This window comes from Neomonachus schauinslandi, chromosome 1 (assembly GCF_002201575.2).
Source record: "Neomonachus schauinslandi chromosome 1, ASM220157v2, whole genome shotgun sequence".
Lineage (NCBI taxonomy): Eukaryota > Metazoa > Chordata > Mammalia > Carnivora > Phocidae > Neomonachus > Neomonachus schauinslandi.
In genome coordinates, this window is record NC_058403.1 from 71,015,012 (window position 1) to 71,036,057 (window position 21,046).

Here is a 21,046-nt window from a genome sequence, read left to right on the forward strand (position 1 = left end):
GATGTGGGACTCGATCCCAGGACCCCGGGATCATGACCTGAGCCGAAGGCAGTCGCTTAACCAACTGAGCCACCCAGGCGCCCGAGATTTCCAAGTTATTAAGAGATGAAGTCAGTAAAGTGAAAGACGGATTGAATCATTAAAGCCACCCTTACTCCTCTCCCGACCTCAGTTTCTCTAAACGGAAAGGAATTGGTGGCTTAGCCTATCTCTTCCTTTGATAGTTTCTACTCCCAACCTCTTCAGATTTCTGCCAAAGCTGTAGGAGTCCTCAGACCTGCAGGCGGCGGCTCCTCCGCGTTGGCAGCTCAGCAGGGCGGGGCTGAGAAGCCCGAGAAGAGGCGGGGGCTCCGAGGGAAGCGCGGCGCTCAGCCACGTGACTTCCTTCCCAAGGAGCCTCAGCTGCTGGCCTCCCAGCAACCGGGCGCGTCCCGCCTAACGACTCCTGCGCATCCCGGTTGGTCCTCGGGGACGCTTGTGGTAAGGGGGCACCCACGGTCGCGCTGTTCATTGGCTCGAGCTACCGTCGCTCAGGTGCGTTGCCGGAGCGCCCGCAGGCGGTGCTGCCGGAAGCCCCTCCCATTGGCCGCCGGGTTCGTGGCTGGCTGGCGGAGGCTGTCACTCCCGGGCGGTTTCCCTGTGACCGGCGCTCGGCTGGAGGCGGGAGGAAGAGGGGCCGGACTGGGGCCTGACGAGCCGCCGCTGCCGCCACCGTCTTCGCGGCTGCTATGACCAGCGGGCGAGGCGCCCTCCGCACCTCCGCGCAGCGCTAGTCGCGGCCGTGCGCCCGCCGTCGCTGTCTGAGTCCCCGGCGCAGCCGCTCCCGCGGCTCTCTAGGCTCTTCCAGCGCCGCCTTCGAGGCGAGGCGGAGGCAGGATGAAGATGACGGTGGATTTCGAAGAGTGTCTGAAGGACTCGCCCCGCTTCAGGTAACCGGCGAGGCCGCCGGGCGCCGGGCTGCGGTCACCCCGGAGCTGCCTCCCCCGGGGGTGGGGGCGCGAAAGCCGGCCCGCTGAGCGCGCAGAGGGCCCCGCAGTCCGCGTCTTCCGACGAGGCCAGCGACCGTTGTCGCAGCTCCGGACCCGGCGAGGGCACTGCAGCCCCGACCGACCCTTGCTGAGGGCTGAGGCTGGGCCGGGAGGGGGACGTCGCCTCCTCATCTCGCTTCCTCGTCCTCTGCCCGGGGAGGAGCGCCCCGGAGGCCGGGAGCACCCGTCCGCTTCGAGGAACCAGGGTGCAGCCGCGTCCCCGGAGAGTCGTGCCCTTTGCGGGCGCGCGCTCTCGTCCCCCTCCTCTGGCTGCTCCTTGCCCCTTCCTTCCGCTCGGTCTTCGTTTCCACTCCCGCCCCACCCCCTCTTTGAGGAGCTTGCAGGGCACCCTCTTGCAGTTCACTTAGTTCCTCTTTGCGCTTTTCCGCTCCCCTTACCCCGGGGAGGAAGGAGTGGGGCGACCTGGGACTGCTGCTGCTTGCGTCCCCTGCCAGGGGGGGCGCTCAGGGAGGCGCTGGCGGTCGCTTTGCCCCCGGAGTCACGGGTGGGAGTACTTTGACCAACCGCATTCTGTCGACCCTGGTCGGAGACTGTCTGCTTTTCTTTCCACTTGAGCTCTCCCCGCAGTTGAGAGGCACTGGGCTGAGGGATGAGGACTAGGAGAAACAGTGCATTTCTGTTTTGAGAACAGAAGTAGGAGGGCCCTGAAGATTGCATATATGTTCCCCTTCCAGCAGCGTCGGCCCGGGAGGGCCCCGGATCACAGTCGGATGCTCCCAGTGGATCTGTCACATAAACTGACGTGGTGGCACTCGGATTCACAGGGGCTGGCCTCCCTCCCATGTGAGAGGCGGCAGTCCTGAGGGTGTCCAGAGTACTTGCCCTTTACTTCGGGCATCTTGGGAAACTCCTGAATTGTTTTTGGAGAATAGTTTTGATAGGTTGTATTTTACGGTGCATGTATAGGGCTGTCCTTAGGCCTTAAAATAAGAGGCCTTACGACTTGCCTTAGATAATGACATTTCTTGAAAGCTTTCTCTGAGCATTGGTGTGTATTTGCCTGCTGATCTCTAGGCCAACCCTGAGTTGTAAATTCTTGCATCCTTTTCCTGGGAACTAACTGTTCTCATTCTTATCACTGATTTCCCATTCTCTTTTCACTGAAAAGCAAAGAATTGTAAAACTGAGGAACTCCTAAGAGAAAATTTAAGAACTTTTTTTTTTTGACTTGCTTTTTTTTGAGGAGGGTGTTAATTTTATTTGGAGCTTAGGGCTGTTGCTTGTAAAAAGCTGCATCTGGTTTGATTGCTCTTGTTGATACTAGTTTTTGAAAGTTTTGTGCTCCGTGTGAGTTAAAAGGACCCAAAGGGGACACACATGGATTGCCTAGGACAGCTTTGCAGGGTGGAGTCCAGACTGTGTGGCAAATGAAGTAATTTTTAAAGTGTACCTCAGAAAATTCTGCTTTTTGTGAATTTTTATTTATATGACTTGGCTATTTATTTTTTTAATGAAGTAACACAGCATTTTCCCTCTAGAGAATGTGGCTTTATATTCAATTTGTTTCACATTTTAAGTTGGATTTTTTAAAACAAGTTGAGAGAAGTGATATGGAAATACTTGTAGTCACTGGTGTTGTTCACAAACCATGTGATGTCTTTGTTTTTGAAATAAAGGAATCATTGAATATAAAATAAGAGGGAAAGATACTGATTAAGTTATATGGAATATTATAGTGAACTTTGTTAAACTTGAATATAATATCTATTCTATTTTAATTCAGTATTAAAGATTTTTCAAAGAGTTGCTTCCAGTATTCCAATTATTGTTGGCTGCAAATTGGGAAGAGAAATTGATTCAGATAACTCCAATATCTGGTATACATTTTTGGAACTAGATTAGATTTGCAATAGAGGGAAGTATGCCAAGAAATAAAGGTTTCATCGCTCACATTCCTAATTTTTCCAGTCTTTCTATAACCCCATTACTATGTAAGTTTGTATAGCATTTGAAAAGAATATTTTAGAATTCTTTTATCCATATGCTTTATGTATAAGAGAAACTTGACTTTTAAGAGTATCTGCATGTTGTGAATGATATATTGAAACTCTCATATTAGAATAGAAAATTTGTGAGGGGTGGGCCTATTAATTGTTTTGTTTTTGGTTTTGCTTTTTAAAAAATCTTTTTTAAAAGATTTTATTTATTTGATGGGGCGCCTGGGTGGCTCAGTTGGTTAAGCTTCTGCCTTCAGCTCAGGTCATGATCTCTGGGTCCTGGGATCAAGCCTGCATCGGGCTCCCTGCTGAGCAAGGGCCAACCCCTACCCCCCAGTTGGGGCTGGATCCCAGGACCCTGAGAACATGACCTGAGCCTAAGGCAGACACTTAACTGACTGAGCCACCCAGGGGCCCTGTTTTTGCTTTTTGATAGCAAGGCAGCTGCACTGTTACTCCTTGTAGTGTTCTGATCTGTTGTGATGTTTTAAAACTAATTCTTTTATTTTTCCTTTATAAATGAATCTTATGGCATTTAAGTCTGGCATGGGGACATAACTGCCTTGGGTGCTGTAGAATTGTTGCAGAAGGCAGATTTTGCTGAAGAAAAATTTACCAGTGTTCAAGTTCTAAACATTAATTTTCCTGCTAAGTCGGTAAGGAAAATAGGAGGGGGATTGGTTGAAATAGGGAGAGAAGGATGTTGCTATTGCAACATTGTCTTTAGTAATGCGAATAAAGCCTATGGTTACTTTTACATTCCAATGGACATTTTTTTGTTTGTTTTGTTTTTAGATTGGAAGGCACATTTTGTTGTGTAATTTTGTGTGACTAAAAATTACCTTTTTAGTTTTTTTTTTTTTTTTTTTAAAGATTTATTTATTTATTTGAGAGAGAGAGAGCATGAGAGGGGGAGAGTCAGAGGGAGAAGCAGACTCCCCGCTGAGCAGAGAGCCCGATGCGGGACTCGATCCCAGGACTCCAGGATCATGACCTGAGCCGAAGGCAGTCGCTTAACCAACTGAGCCACCCAGGCGCCCACCTTTTTAGTTTTTTAAAAACTAGTCTAAAGGTCAAAATCTTGTTCATCTAAAAATCTACAAGAAAGTACATGTGTCAAAGCATACTTTTTTTTAAATTGGAATTTTCCATTTTGACCAATATTTGTTTGAAGAAGTTTGAATTTGTTTGGACTCTAAACTGTATATGTAGTTGCTCTTTAGAATTTTATAGAATTAAAAAAAATTGTGCTTTTCCTTTATTTAAACATACTATGGTTCATGCAGGAGTGAATATTAAAAAAAAAAAAAGTTGAATTTGCACTTTCTGAATTGTGAAACATTTTTGATCTAAGCAATGTTCAAATATAAAAATATTGGCATTACAAGTCTTCAAAACTTTAGTCTTTACCTGATACACATTTATGTTTTATCCTTAACAGTGTTTACTGTGTACCATTCTGAAGGTTTTTCATTTGTAGATTAGCAGGGCAATTAGGAAATACTTTCTGACCAATGAAACCAAAATCACATACCAAAACTTATGGGATGTAGCTAAAGTAGTGCCTAGAGTGATATGTATATCTTCAAACACCTGTGTTAAAATCTTCTCAAATCATGATCAAACCATCTATCTTAAGACACTAGAAAGAGGAACTAGTAAACTGATTGTAAAGCAGGAAGAGGGAGGAAATAAAAAAGACTAGAGCAGAAATAAAAAATAGAGAATGGGACAGTAGAAAAAGTCATGGAACCAAAGATTTGTTTTTCAGAAAGATCAATAAAATCGACAAATCTTTAGCTAGACTGACCAAGAAAAAAAGAAGACTCAAATTACTGGATTCAGGAATGAAAGGGAGGACATTGGGATTGTCCTACAGAAATACAAAGGGTTATAAGAGAATACTGTGAATAATTATATGAGAATAAGCTAGATGAAATGGATATATTCCTAGAAAGATGCAATCTGTTGAAACCAACTCAAAAAGAAATAGAAAACCTGAATAGACCAAAAAAAAAAAAAAGACGAAATCAGAGAGGGAGACAAACCATAAGAGACCCTTAATCATAGGAAACAAACTGAGGGTTGCTGAAGGGGAGGAGGATGGGGGGCTGGGGTAACTGGGTGATGGACATTGAGGAGGGAACGTGATGTAATGAGCACCAGATGTTGTATGAGACTGCTGAATCACTGAACTCTATCTCTGAAACTAATAATACACTATATGTTAATTAATTGAATTTAAATTAAAAAAAATTTTTTAAAGGAAAAAATATGTCATCAGGGGTGTCATATCCTGTCATACTGATAAACTCTTAATTTTTCAGTTGATTGTCTACTTATAAAATCTAAGTCCTTTTGAAATTGTCCCTGGATCACATGAATCAGAATGAGAATTTGAAAAAAAAGTAACTAAAGCTCCTTAAAAGCTATAAAAAACTATAAAAGAGTTGTTCTTAAAGATGCTTGTAGCAATTGAGAAATCACTGGAGTAAGTGTGTTTTTCTAAGATAGGTTTTGAAGTGCATGCTTATTTGGAGATAAATGATCTTAAAATTTTTATCAGTGGTTACTTTGTTTTTTAAAGATTTATTAAAAAAAAGATTTATTTACTTTTGGGGCTCCTGGGTGGCTCAGTCATTAAGCGTCTGCCTTTGGCTCAGGTCATGATCCCAGGGTCCTGGGATCGAGCCCCGTATCGGGCTCCCTGCTCAGCAGGAAACCTGCTTCTCCCTCTCCCACTCCCCCTGCTTGTGTTCCCTCTCTCACCGTGTCTCTCTCTGTCAAATAAATAAATAAAATCTTAAAAAAAAAAGATTTACTTTGGGGGGGGGGCAGGGGGAGAGGGAGCAAGAGAATCTCAAGCAGACTCCCTGTTCAGTGAGGAGCCTGATGTGGGGCTCGATCCCACAACGAGGAGATCATGACCTGAGCTGAAACCTAGAGTCAGATGCTCAACCGACTAAGCCATCCAGGCACCCTCAAAAGTTACTTTAAATCGTGTCCTAGTTTATCTGTTCTTCTGTAACAAATCAGTCTAAAACTTAGTTACTTGAAACAATTATTTTAAAAAAATAACCATTTTATTTTGCTCAAGGTTTGTAGGTCAGGAGTTTGGAATGGTTTTGGCTGGATGGTTCATCTGTGATCATGTTCTGAAAGCTGGGTGGCAGAGGCTGTTAGATCCACTTTCACATCTGATGCTCTGGCTCTTCTTGGTCTTTCTGTCTTCTCTTTAAATGCCATTTCATCCTTCAGAGCTTTTCCTTGTGGTCAGGCTTCTCACAGCATGTTAGTGTTAGGGTAATTGCACTTACATGGCCACTCATTTTTTGTTTGTTTATTTTTTTTAGTAATCTCTACACCCAGTGTGGGGCTGGAACTCACAACCTTGAGATCAAGAGTAGCATGCTTTTCCTACTAACCCAGGCAGGTGCCCCTTGGCAGCTTATTTTTAAAAGATAGGAAGTTGACGCTAGCAGGCCAATTAAAGGCTAAGTTTGGAAGAGACACATCATTTCTATCATGTTCTTTTAGAGTAGTCACAGGGGTCACCCGGATTCAAGGGAGTAGAGAAATAGACTTTATATCTTGCTGGGGGAATGGCAAGGTCATGTAACAGATGACCCAGTGTGGCCATCTTTGGAAAATACAGTCTGTTGCACATTGTGTCCAAAAGTGTCTTGGAAATCATTATGAGGAAAATTAAGATGCAGTGAGATATATGTAAAGCTAAAGCAAGCAGATTTTTCTGTCAGACTTCAATTTTAAGAGTTCCCACTACTGGGAAAGTTTAGGGAAACAGTCCTCATACTGTTGGAAAGAGTGTAGTTTGGTAGAGCTTTTTCAGAGGACAAAGTAGTAAAATATCTCAGAACTTAAAAATACATACTTTGCTTCAGAGTTTTTATATCTAGGAATTTCTTCTCAGGAATAATAAGAAAAATGTGCAAAATTACATGAACAAGGATATTTATCAGATTGTTTATATATAGAAAAGATTGTGCAAGTAGAATGTTTGCATCCCCACTAACAGTGCACAAGGGTTCCTTTCTCTTCCACATCCTCACCAACACTTGTTTCTTGTGTTTTTGATTTTAGCTATTCTTACAGGTGTGAGGTGATATCTCATTGTGGTCTCGATTTGCATTTCCCTGATAATGAGTGATATTGAGCATCTTTTCATGTGTCTGTTGGTCATCTGTATGTCTTCTTTGGAGAAATGTCTGTTCATGTCTTCTACCCATTTTTAATTGGATTATTTGGGTTTTTGATGTTGAGTTGTGTAAGTTCTTTATATATTTGGGATACTAACCCTTTATCGGGTATGTCATTTGAAAATATCTTCTCCCATTCTGTAAGTTATCTTTTAGTTTTGTTGGTTGTTTCCTTTTCTGTGCAGAAGCTTTTTACATTGATGTAGTCCCAGTAGTTCATTTTTGCTTGTGTTTCCCTTGCTTCAGGAGACATGTCTAGAAAAATGCTGCTATGGCCAGTATCAGAGAAATTACTGCCTGTGCTCTCCTCTAGGATTTTTATGGTTTCAGGTGTCACATTTAGGTCCTTACTCCACTCTGAGTTTATTTTTGTGTGTGGTATAAGAAAGTGGTCCAGTTTCATTCTTTTGCATGTAGCTGTTCAGTTTTCCCAGCACCATTTGTTGAGGAGACCGTCTTTTTCCCCATTGCATCTTCTTGCTTCCTTTGTCAAAGGTTAATTGACCGTATACTTGTGGGTTTACTTCTGGGATTTCTATTCTTTTTTTTTTTTTTTTTAAAGATTTTATTTATTTATTTGAGACAGAGAGAATGAGAGAGACAGAGAGCACATGAGAGGGGGGAGGGTCAGAGGGAGAAGCAGGCTCCCTGCCGAGCAGGGAGCCCGATGCGGGACTCGATCCAGGGACTCCAGGATCATGACCTGAGCCGAAGGCAGTCGCTTAACCAACTGAGCCACCCAGGCACCCTGGGATTTCTATTCTTTTCCATTGATCTATATGTCTATTTTTGTGCCAGTATCATGTTGTTTTGATTATTATAGCTTTGTAATATAACTTGAAATCTGGGATTGTGATACCTCCAGTTTTGTTTTTCTTTTTCAAGATTGTTTTGGCTATTCGAGGTCTTTTGTGGTTCCATACAAATTTTAGGATTGTTCGTTTTAGTTGTGTGAAAAGTGCTCTTGGTACTTTGATAGAGATTCCATGGAATCTATAGATTGCTTTGGGTGGTATGGATATTTTAACAATATTTGTTCTCTTTTAATCCATGAGCATGGAATATCTTTCCATTTGTTTGTGTCATCTTTAATTCATCAATGTCTATTATAGTTTTCAGAGTTCAAGTCTTTCACCTTTTTGCTTAAGTTTATTCCTAGGGATTTTATTATTTTTGGTGCAGTTGTTTATGGGATTATTTTCTTAATTTCTGCTGCGTTATTATTAGTATAGAAATGGAACTGATTTCTGTACATTGATTTTTGTGTCCTGCAACCTTACTGAATTCATTTATTCTCATAGTTTTTTGGTGGTGTTTAGGTTTTTCTATATACAGTATCATGTCATCTGCACATAGTGAAAGTTTTACTTCTTCCTTACCAAATTGGATGTCTTTTCTTTTTCTTTTTTTTAAGAGAGAGAATAAGAGAGCAAGTGGGGGAGGAGCAGAAGGAGAGGGAGAGAGAGAATCTTAAGCAGGCTCCACCCCCCAGTTTGGAGACTCCTGCGGGGCTCAATCTCACGCTCTGAGATCATTACCTGAGCCAAAATCAGGAGTCAGACACTCAACTGACTGAGCCACCCAGTTGCCCTTATTCCTTGTCTGATTGCTGCGGCTAGGACTTCCAGTACTGTGTTGAATAAAAGTGGTGAGAGTGGACATCCTTGTCTTCCTGATCTTGGGGGAAACTCTTGTCAATTTTTCCCTATTGAGTATGATGTTAGTTATGGGTTTGTTATATATGGGCTTTATTATATTGAGATATGTTCCCTCTAAACCTACTTTGTTGAGGGTTTTTATCATGAATAGATATTGTATTTTGTCAAATGCTTTTTCTGCATCTATTGAAATGATCATATGGTTTTTATCATTTCTCTTATTGATGTGATGTATCATGTTGATTGATTTGTGAATATCAAACACCCCCACAGCTTTTTATTTAAGAATTATTCAAAATTGGGATACCTGGGTGGCTGAGTCATTAAGCGTCTGTTCAGGTCATGATCCTGGGGTCCTGAGATTGAGCCCTGCATTGGGCTCCCTGATCAGCGGTAAGCCTGCTTCTCCCTCTCTCACTCCCCCCTGCTTGTGTTCCCTCTCGCTGTCTCTCTCTCTCTCTGTCAAATAAATAAATAAATAAATAAAATCTTTAAAAAAAAAAAATTATTCAAACTTAAGAGTTGAAGGGATCATACAGTGAACATCAATCTAACCTTCATCTAGATTCATCAGTTGTTAATATTTTGGCATATTTGTTTGCTCTTACACACACACATACGTGTATATATACATAGCACGTACATTTTTGTAAATCATTTGAAAGTTTGGCATGCATGCAAAATAAGGACATTCTGCACCATAGCCACATTTATAACACTAATAGTGATTACATGTTCAGATTATCCCAACTGTACCAATAATGCCTTGTATAAGTAATATTTTTCCCTAGCATCTAATCAAGGTTTATGCGGTGGGTTGGTTTTTCATTACCTGTAGCTGACTATACGTTTTTGATTCTTTTAATCCATCGTCTTTCACTGGGATGAATTAACCATTAAGAAAGTACTGGATTGTTATGGAGCTAGGAGAGATCTTATTCATCTCTGAGGCCTTGATTTGGGTGAGGGCCAAATCATGCAAGATTTTCTATCATGTTAAAAGACTTTGGTGGATCATCATAGAAACAGTGGGAAGCTCTTAAAAGACATTTGACATGTTCAAATTTGGATAGTATATATAACATTAACTTTTGAGGCAAAATATTTTAGTATATCACAATTTGGTACAAAATGAGATAGCCTTGAACAAAAGTGTAAAAAAATACATTTTTGAGACAATCTGGGAAAGTCAAACATGAAATGGGTATGAGATATTTGAAGGAATTATTGTTACGTGAAATAATGATAAAGAGAGCCCATTAAAAATTTCTTATCTGTTAAAGATCAATAAAGTACAGCATCTGGGATTTGCTTTAAAGTACATCAACAGGAAAGGGATAGGACTATAAGAAATAAGAATAGCCTTGTTTCAGTTGTTGAAACTAGGTGATGGGTATGTGTGTATTATTTATTTCATAAGAGGTTAAAAAGTCATAACCACCAACATTTCATTTTTTGAATTGAAAAATGAACTAGAAGGGTTAATTTGCATATGAAAGTTGTCTGGTATTGTAAACTTTTTTTACTTTCCAGAGGTGTTCTTCTTCTTTTTTTTTTTTAATTATGTTATGTTAATCACCATACATTACACCATTAGTTTTAGATGTAGTGTTCCATGATTCATTGTGCATAACACCCAGTGCTCCATGCAGAACATGCCCTCCTCAATACCCATTACCAGGCTAACCCATCCTCCCACCCCCCTGCCCTCCAGAACCCTCAGTTTGTTTCTCAGAGTCCATAGTCTCTCATGGTTCGTCTCCCCCTCCGAAGGGGAGTTCTTTATATATAGTGTCAAGATATATATCAAAGAAACTTCTTTGTTTTTTTTTTTAAGATTTTATTTTTTTGTTTATTTGAGAGAAAGAGTGAGAGAGAGAGAGAGAGAGAGAGCGAGCACTAGCAGGGGAGAGGGAGAGGAAGTAGGCTCCCTGCCAGCAAGGAGCCAGATGCCGGGCTCGATCCCAGGACCCTGGGATCATGACCCAAGCTGAAGGCAGATGCTTGACTTACTGAGCCACCCAGGTGCTCCCCCCCTTTTTTTTAAAGAAACTTATTTGTAAATATTAGCCTAGAAAAAGAATTAGCAAAAATCATATGTTCCTGAATCTCTTGAGAATAACCCAGCATTTTAGGATATTAAGAAATAATCTTGTTCTTACAGTATTTATTTAAAAACTGCCGTCTTTTAAGTATGGCAGAAGGCTAGCTATGACAATAGAAAAATTCTGTACAAATTACAAAATTTTAATTCAAACCACCATTCACAGTTGCAGAATGCTGTTGTGGAGATTTCTTGCTTATCAATCAGCTATTGTGTAAATTATGTGTAATCTTCCCTATGAATACAGCATTAATGCATTATTAGTACCCCTTTACTATGATTCCAAGAGATATAAACAATGGCATCTCTTTTGATTTGAATCCAGCAGCTGCATTCTGGTCACAGGTGCTGGTAGTAGTCATTGAAGTAAAAATATGACAATGTTAGAAGGTAGCATTTGATTCTAAGAAAGTAAGTTAACAGATGACTTAGTTCAAGGTCTTTGTCCTCTATATTAAGAATGTTTTCTTTTTCTTTTTCTTTTAATGTTTCATTGATAATTTGGGAAGCCACCCGTGTAGTTAGATAAGCAGTTTTTAACCAGAGGTGCACATCAGAATGACCTGGGAAGCTTTTTCCACAGTACCTTTGCTTGGACTCATATCCAGACCTACTGAATCAGAACTTTGGGGGCAGCGGTAGTTTGAAAAGCCTTTTTAGGTGATTGGATCTGAACCTTTACTCAAGGTCTACCGCTCTAACAGTGTCAGAATTCTTCTTTAATGTATGTAAATAGATAAAGCATAGTGATTGTCAGTCTTCTTGTTTTTTATTTTTTAAGATTTTATTTTTAAGTAATCTCTACACCCATCATGGGGCTCGATCTTACAACCTCAAGATCAGGAGTTGCGTACTCTACTGACTGAGCCAGCCAGGCACCCCTCTCCTTGGTTTTTTAAACCTAATGCTTTTAGGCAAGGCAGTTTTCCCAACTGGCTATCTGTAACCCCATTCCTCCTTATTCTGTTTCTCTGGAACAAGTAAATCATTTACAATTGCAATGGATAGCCACTAAAGTGTTTTTACCAGGCAAGTGATGTGATAACATTAATATCCCAGTCATTAATAACAAAAGTATTGTGTCATACCTCAGATCCATCTCCATAACCCCCATCATAGACAACCTCATATGACTTTGCTAGATAACCTGTTCCTGCCCAACCCAGTGCTACCAGGTATTGTTATTGTAGTGTATTAATAATATTTCCTAAGATACCTCTTCCATCATTTTTACTTTTATACGCAAAAATTCTCTGTCTTTACATTGCCTTTGAGGTATACTTTGCTAATAAGGCCTTTTTTACTTCCTCCTTTGTCTTCTAATTTTTTTTTTTTTAAGATTTTATTTATTTCAGAGAGAGAGAATGAGAGAGAGCACATGAGAGGGGGGAGGGGCAGAGGGAGAGGCAGACTCCCTGCCGAGCAGGGAGTCCGATGCGGGACTCGATCCCGGGACTCCAGGATCATGACCTGAGCCGAAGGCAGTCGCTTAACCAACTGAGCCACCCAGGCGCCCTGTCTTCTAATTTTTTTGTGTGTGTCACCTAAACATTGCCATGGCACTACAAACTTTTACATGCAATGCTCTTTTCATTCTTCTGTCTTAAATTAGGAAGCTTTATTTTTTTGTACAAGTTTTAGTTTTTTGTACAGTTTATATTAGAAAAATAATACAATACAAACATTTAAAATAAACTCATACTGCCAGCAACTTAGTGTTTATGTTTTCAGACATTTTGCTTTGTTTATGCTAACATATATATTTTTCTTGCATGAATGACATCAGATCCTATTCAGTCTGCTGCACCTTGCCTTTTTTCACTTAACAATAATATCCATATTTCTTTGTCAGGACATAGAGATCTGCCTTATTCTTTAAATGGCTGCATACTTGGGCGCCTGGGTGGCTCAGATGGTTAAATGGCTGCATACTCTTTAAATGACAGTGTACTAATTATTGAATAATAATTTGAATAACTAGTTGCCTGATGGGTTTTTCATTTTTAGTTGTTTTTGTTTATTTTTTAAGAGCTTCCTTTCGTACTCCTGGTATATTTGCCTTGTTGCATCTGTAGCATAAATACCTAAAAGGGATCATAATTGGGTCAAAGAGAATATACACCTAAAATTTTAGAAAATATTGTTAAATTTTGCTTCAACAAGAGAAGAAAAATGAGGGAGGACTAGTTGAACCAAATAGTGCTTTCTTGCTTTTCTGGGTGTGTATGTGTATCATCTTAAAAAAGTAACTTTTTATTTTATTTATTTATTTATTTTTTAAACACCTTTTTTAAAAAAAAATTTTTTTTTTAAGATTTTATTTATTTGCGAGAGAGAGAATGAGAGACAGAGAGCATGAGAGGGAGGAGGGTCAGAGGGAGAAGCAGACTCCCTGCTGAGCAGGGAGCCCGATGCGGGACTCGATCCCGGGACTCCAGGATCATGACCTGAGCCGAAGGCAGTCGCTTAACCAACTGAGCCACCCAGGCGCCCCTTTATTTTTAAATTAATAGGGTTTTAGATCAGGAATGGATGTTTAATTTTGTTTAATGCCTTTTTATCATTTGAGACTGGCTTAGTCAGTTTGGACTGCCATATCAGAATACCAGAGACTGAGTGGCTTAAGCAGCAAACATTTATTTCTCACAGTTCTGGAGGCTGGAAGTCCAAGATCAGCGTGTCAGCATGGTTGGGTTCTTGATGAGGGCCTTCTTCCTGGTGTAAAGAGAAAGCTGTGGTCCCTTCATCTCCTTATAAGGGAACTAATTCTGTCATGGGAGCGCCACCCTCGTGACATAGTATAACTCTACCTCCCAAAGTCCCTACCTCCAAATATCATCACTTTGGAGATTAGAGTTTGAAAATACGAATTTTGGAAGAATACAGATGTTCAGTCTATAGTAGAATCATTTTGCTTTTCTTTGACTTATTACCATAGTAAATTAAATTAATAGATATCTTAATATTTAAATATTATTACAGTCATAAATCTTCTTTTGGTTATAATTTTTAAAAACAGGATATTGTTAATATTTTATTTGTAATTTTGCATTGATATTCATAAGTTATAATGAACAGTTGTTCTGTCTTAGGTTTCGGTAATAATGTTATACTGACTTTTTTAAGTTTTTTTTATTTATTTGACAGAGAGAGAGAGAGAGCGAGAGCAAGAAGGGGGAGTGGCAGGGAGAGAGAGAGGGAGAGGGAGAAGCAGGTTCCCTGTTGAGCAAGGAGCCTGATGCGGGACTCGATCCCAGGACCCTGGTATCATGACCTGAGCCGAAGGCAGATACTTAACCGACTGAGCTACCCATGTGTCCCTTTATTTATTTGAGAGAGAGAGAGAGAGCAAGGAGAGGGGCAGAGGGAGAGGGTGAGGAGATCCCAAGCCGACTCTGCTGATCGCGGAGCCCAACATGGGGCTCAATCCTATGACTCCAAGATCACAACCTGAGCTGAAACCAAGAGTCAGCCACCTAACCAACTGAGCCACCCAGGTGCCCCATACTGGCCTTTTATTTATTTATTTTATTTTGTATTTTTTTTTTAAGATTTTATTTTATTTGACAGAGATAGCGAGAGAAGGAATACAAGCAGGGGGGAGTGGGAGAGGGAGAAGCAGGCTCCCCTGATGTGGGGCTCGATCCCAGAACCCTGGGATCATGACCTGAGCAGGGAGCCCGATGCAGGGCTCAATCCCAGGACCCTGGGATCATGACCTGAGCTGAAGGCAGACGCCCAATGACTGAGCCACCCAGGCACCCACTATAAAATGGATGGACAAACCCAAAAAACCAAATGCCTACTTCTTTCTTCATGCTGTGGTGTAATTTGATTTTGAAATTATTTGTTCTTCAAGTTGTTATATAATTACATAATTCACCTACATAAGACCTTTCTGACTGCCACTTTTTGGTAATTTGTCTTACCCAAAAGTATCTGTTATGGGTTAAATTGTGTTCTCTCAAAAGATATGTTGAAGTACTAATCTCTGGTATCTCAGAATGTGACCTTATTTGGAAATCAAAACCATGATGAGCTATATCACCTCACACCTTTAAATGAGTATTGTATTTGAATTCTATCTCAATAAAGCTGTTAAATTTTTTTTTATTGCAAACCAACCTTAGAAAATAAGCTAATATCATAAATAGGCATTTGAAAAAGGAATGTGGATGGCTTATAAATCTAATTTTTTTCATATTTACTTATTTATTTATTTATTTACTTATTTATTTATTTGAGACAGAGAGAATGAGAGAGACATAGAGCACATGAGAGGGGGGAGGGTCAGAGGGAGAAGCAGGCTCCCTGCCGAGCAGGGAGCCCGATGTGGGACTCGATCCCAGGACTCCAGGATCATGACCTGAGCCGAAGGCAGTCGCTTAACCAACTGAGCCACCCAGGTGCCCTTCATATTTACTTTTTAAAAATGATTTTATTTCTTTATTTGAGAGAAAACAGGAGCAGGGGGAGGGGCAGACCCAGAGGGACAAGCAGACTCCCCGCTGAGTGGGGAGCCCGACTAGGGGCTTGATCTCAAGATCCTGAGATCATGACCTTAGCCGAAGTCAGATGCTTAACCAGCTGAGCCACCCAGGCATCCCTTTCATATTTCCTGTTAATGAAATGGGAAATTAAATCAACATGGAGATGCCATTAATTTAAATTGTTCAATTGATAAAGATTAAAATGATTAATACCCAGAATATAAAGAGATGGGTATACTCGTATGTAGCTGGTGGAAGTATAATTTGATACAGCCTTTGTGGGGGGCTAGGAGAGTAGATAATATAACACTGTATAACAACAACAACAACAAACCCTTAAAATATTTATACTCATAAAACATTTGTTTCAGGGAGGCCTGGGTGGCTCGGTCATTGGGTGTCTGCCTTCGGCTCAGGTCATGATCCCAGGGTCCTGGGATCGAGCCCCGCATTGGGCTCCCTGCTCCGCGGGAAGCCTGCTTCTCTCTCTCCCACTCCCCCTGCTTGTGTTCCCTCTCTCGCTGTCTCTCTCTGTCAAATAAATAAATAAAATCTTTAAAAAAAAAAAACCAAAAAAACAAAAAAAAAATTTGTTTCAGCAATTCCACTTTTAGAAATTTACCCAAGGCTTTTTTCACTTAATACTCTATTTGCAAGTATCTCCATGTTATATAATGTCTCAGTGATTTGAATAGTTCCATACATACGCATATTTAGAGGGTAATATTCTCTACAAAACACTTTTAGAAGAATTAATGTTTTTATATGGACTTCTTGTTTATCCCTTTGATCAGAAATTATTAAAAACAATTATTTTCAGGATGGGTTTTAGGCAGACTGAGTAATCACTGAAGAACAAGTTAATTGCAAATTGCAAGATATTGTAATTTCTTGCTTTTTGAAGGTTAAACCTGTTAATCCTTTAAGCTATGTTTTGGAGTTTGATGGTGAACAAGACTCAATCTTTGCTTCATGGAACAAATGGACACTTAAATTGCAGTGTACTAAGTGATATAATTGAAGTTAATCTTGGGAGTATATAAAAAAGTTCTCCGTCTTGCATGGGCAAGCAAGGCTTCCCAAGGTGAGGAATGTTTAAGCTGACAGGTGAAGGACAACTTGGGAATTATCAAGGTGAAGAGGAGTTTAAGAAAAGGATTTCTGGCACAGAGCTGCATGTACAAAGGCCCAAATGTAGGTGAGAATGTAGAATGGTGAAGATGGGGGCATAAATAAGGGCGAGATCATGGGCCTTTTGAGTCACATTAAGGATTTTATTTTGTTTTTTAATTAAAAATTTTATTTATTCATTTGACAGAGCACAAGCAGAGGGAGAAGGAGAAGCAGGCTCCCAGCTGAGCAGGGAGTCCGACATGGGGCTCGATCCCAGGACCCTGGGATCATGACCTGAGCCGAAGGCAGACGCTTAACTGCCTGAGCCACCCAGGTGCCCCCACATTAAGGATTTTTAAACTGAGGATAGTAGAAAGCCATCAAAAAATGCTAATCAGGAGGTTAGTGTATCTTGATCATATTTTTGCTTATTAAAGAACATGTTGATTGCAGTGTGTTGATGCAATTAACTTCACTGGAGCAGGATAGTCCTTTAGAAGGTGGTTGCTGCAACTCAGGTGAGAGGGAATGATGGTCAGAAGTAGGATAGCATCAAGGTATTTAAGTGGTAGAACGTTAGGGCATTGTGTTTGCTTGCGTATGAGAGATGAGAAGGGAGTCCAGGATGATGTCTAGATTTATGTCTTGATCAGGTGTGCAAATATTGTTGCTACTCACTGAGATAGAGAAGGGCAGATTTGATGGAGAAGATAATGCCCAATTTATTTTAGTTATGGTCCATTCAGGCAGAGACATTCAATAGGCAGTCTGAAGCTCTGACAGATATGGGCTGGAGATGGAAGATTTGAGATCTTGGTATTTATTTCCTTGAGGGTAAGTTGATTTTATAAGTTGGGATAAGTTCCTTTTCTATTTTACAATAGATACATATTCAGCTTGTGCTGAAAGAGCTGCTTGCCAAATAAAACAGGCATTCTGAAAGTGTTTTGTTGAATATGTTTATACTTCCAGTGTTAGAATTGTGAGATTCAACCTAATTGGTACTTGTTCTTTTAGTTTCTTTTCACATTTTTCATGGCATTTGGAAATCCATTGTAAGAAAATTCTTTATTGAGTTTATCCCTTCTGTGGATAGACATTTAAATTGTTTCCTTTTTTCTCAGTGCTACTATGTTTGTACTGTCACTGTGAAATTTCCTGTGCATGTCTGCACAAGTCTGAGAGCTAGGGAGTGGAACTACCAGGTGGAAGGGGATACTATCTTCAATTTTATCAGATATTGCCAAATTGATTTATATAAAGGGGTTATATTGATGTACACTACCACTAGCTGTGTGTGAGACTCTATGTGTTATGTCTTCTCCTATGTTTGGTATTGCCAGACTTTAATATTTTTCCTATCTGATGGGTATGAAATGGTATCTTGTGATTTAAAATTTAAAAAAATTTTTTTTTTTTTTTGACAGAGACACAGCAAGAGAGGGAACACAAGCAGGGGGAGTGGGAGAGGGAGAAGCAGGCTTCCTGCCGAGCAGGGAGCCCATAGCAGGGATCATGGGATCATGACCTGAGCTGAAGGCAGACGCTTAAGACTGAGCCACCCAGGTGCCCTGAATTTGTTTTTTAATTGCTGATGAAGTTGGGCATCTTTTCATGTTTATTGTTCACTGATGTTTCTTCTATAAATTACCTATTCATATTCCCCCCTGCCCTTCATTTTCTATTGGCGCATTTGCCCTTTTCTTTTTGATTTGTAGAATTTTTGTACAAATGAACTGGTTGATCTTTGTCAGTGAAAATCTCACTGCTTAACATGTAGTTTGTCTTCACTTTACTTTTTTTCATCTTAAAACTTGATCTTCTGTGACTTGAGAATTTTAAAATTTACTACTTATTTTGCATATATATATATATGTCTTTTTTTAAAAGATTTTTTTTTAAAGTAATCTCTACACCCAACATGGGACTTGAGCTCACAACCCCAAGATCAAGAGTCTCGTGCTCTACTGCCTACTTACCCTCAAGGAAATAAATACCAAGATTTCAAATCTTCCATCTCCAGCCCATATCTGTCAGAGCTTCAGACTGCCTATTGAATGTCTCTGCCTGAATGGACCATAACTAAAATAAATTGGGCATTATCTTCTCCATAAGATATTTGAAGTTTAAAATTCAAACTTATTTCTGAGGCACCCTACATCTGTCTATCTATCTATCTTAATTTTAAAAAGTAACTTTTATCTTTCATACATAGAAAAATTTGATCAGTCAGTGGTATTGAATGGTCATACAATTGAAAATATTTTACAGTTATAAATGATGATACAGACATCAGCAAATGTGTGTGTTCTTTATAGTAGTTTGTATCTTTTAGAGCAGTTTTAGGTTCACAGCCAACCTGAGCAGAGAATACATAGAATTCCCATGTTATCCCTACCCCGCACACTTACAACCTCCTCCACTGTCTTTATCAGGCATCTAAGTATGGCACGTTTGTTGCAGTTGAAGAACCTGCATTGACACATCATTATCACCCAAAGTCCATGGGTTACATTAGGGTTCACTCTTGGTGTTGTGCATTCTGTGGGTTTGGACAAATGTATGACATGCACCCACCATCATAGTTAACATGCAGAATAGTTTCACTGCCCTCAAAATCCTCTGTGCTCTAATTCATCCCTCCCTTCCCCTTAACCCCTGATCTTCATAATGTCTCCATAGTTTTGCCTTTTCCAGAATGTCATAATTGAAATCAAACAATGTGTAACATTTTCAGATTGGCTACTTTCATTTAGTATGCATTTAAGTTTCATCCTTTCATGACTTCATAGCTCATTCCTTTTTAGTTTTTTGAATATCCCACTGTCTAGATGTACCACAGTAAGTAAGTAAATCAGTCAATCAATCCATCAATCAATCCATTCACCTACCGAAGGACAACTTACAGAATGGGAGAAGATATTTTCAAATGACATACCCGATAAAGGGTTAGTATCCCAAATATATAAAGAACTTATACAACTCAACATAAAAAAACCCAAATAATCCAATTAAAAATGGGTAGAAGACATGAAAAGACATTTCTCCAAAGAAGACGTACAGATGGCCAACAGACACATGAAAAGATGCTCAATATCACTCATCATCAGGGAAATGCAAATTGAAACCACAATGAGATACTCACCTCACACCTGTCAGAATGGCTAAAATCAAAAACACAAGAAATAAGTGTTGGTGAGGATGTGGAAGAGAAAGGAACCCTTGTGCACTTTTGGTGGGGATGCAAACAGGCTCAGTCACTCTGGGAAACAGTATGGAGTTTCTTCAAAAATTAAAAATACATCTGCCATCTGACCTGGTAATTCCACTAGTGGGTATTTACCCAAAGAATATAAAAACACCAGTGTTACAATTGTGAGATTCAATTTGAAAAGATATATGTGCCCTTATGTTTATTGCAGCATTATTTACAATAGCCAAATTATGGAAACAGCCCAAGTATCAATTGCTAGATGAATGGATAAAAAAGATGAGGTATATATTTATACAATGGAATATTATTCAGCCATAAAAAAGAATGAAATCTTGCCATTTGCAACATCATGGATGGATCTAGAGGGCATAATGCTAAGTGAAATAAGCCAGTCACAGAAAGACAAATACCATATGATTTTACTCATATGTGGAATTTAAGAAACAAAGCAAAACAAACAAAGGGGGAAAAAAGAGACAAACCAAAAAACAGTCAACTATAGAGAACAAACTGATGGTTATCAGAGGGGAGGTAGGTGTGGGGATGGATGAAATAGGTGAAGGGAATTAAAGAGTACACTTATCTTGATGAGCACTGAGTAATGTATAGAATTGCTGAATCACTACATTGTACACCTGAAACTAATATAACATGATATGTTAAGTATACTGGAATTAAGAAAATAAAATTTTGTGACATGAAAATTATATAAAATTCAAACTTATTTCTGTAAATAAAGTTTATTGGGATATTAAAAAAAAAAAACCTGCTGATTTCAAAAGCAGTTGTTACAGTCTTATTTTTATTATCTCCGAATTGATTTTACAATTACTGCTGATTTCAGACAATTATTATGGTCTTAATTTGTTGCTCTTCCCAAGATTAATTTTACGAAAAATTCATACAGCTGAAAAGGACTTAAATTTCTGCTCATTACTAACTGTTCAGAATTTCAAATTTTATATTCTGAGCAGAAAGTTATGCTACCTTACTTAATAGAGTTTGCTGATTTTTATTTATTTATTTATTTATTTTATTTTTAAAAAGATTTTATTTATTTATTTGAGAGAGAGAATGAGATAGAGAGAGCATGAGAGGGGGGAGGGTCAGAGGGAGAAGCAGACTCCCTGCTGAGCAGGGAGCCCGATGCGGGACTCGATCCCGGGGCTCCAGGATCATGACCTGAGCCGAAGGTAGTCGCCTAACCAACTGAGCCACCCAGGCGCCCACTGATTTTTATTTTTAAGCATAGATTCTTAAGTAG

The 21,046-nt window shown here is 39.8% G+C and overlaps 1 protein-coding gene across 2 annotated transcripts in view; it reads left to right on the forward strand.

Annotated features, from left to right (window-relative positions):
- The first annotated feature begins 650 nt into the window (after positions 1-650).
- Positions 651-21,046, forward strand: part of ACAP2 (ArfGAP with coiled-coil, ankyrin repeat and PH domains 2) — a 129,257-nt gene continuing 108,861 nt past the window's right edge. Inside the window, exon 1 of one of the 2 annotated variants that reach the window (XM_021692323.2) lies at positions 651-929. In XM_021692323.2, the coding sequence (XP_021547998.1) occupies positions 877-929 (53 nt within the window). In that variant the 5' untranslated portion in view covers positions 651-876. The remainder of the gene's footprint in view (positions 930-21,046) is intronic. The other variant, XM_044919883.1, reaches the window with a different exon arrangement.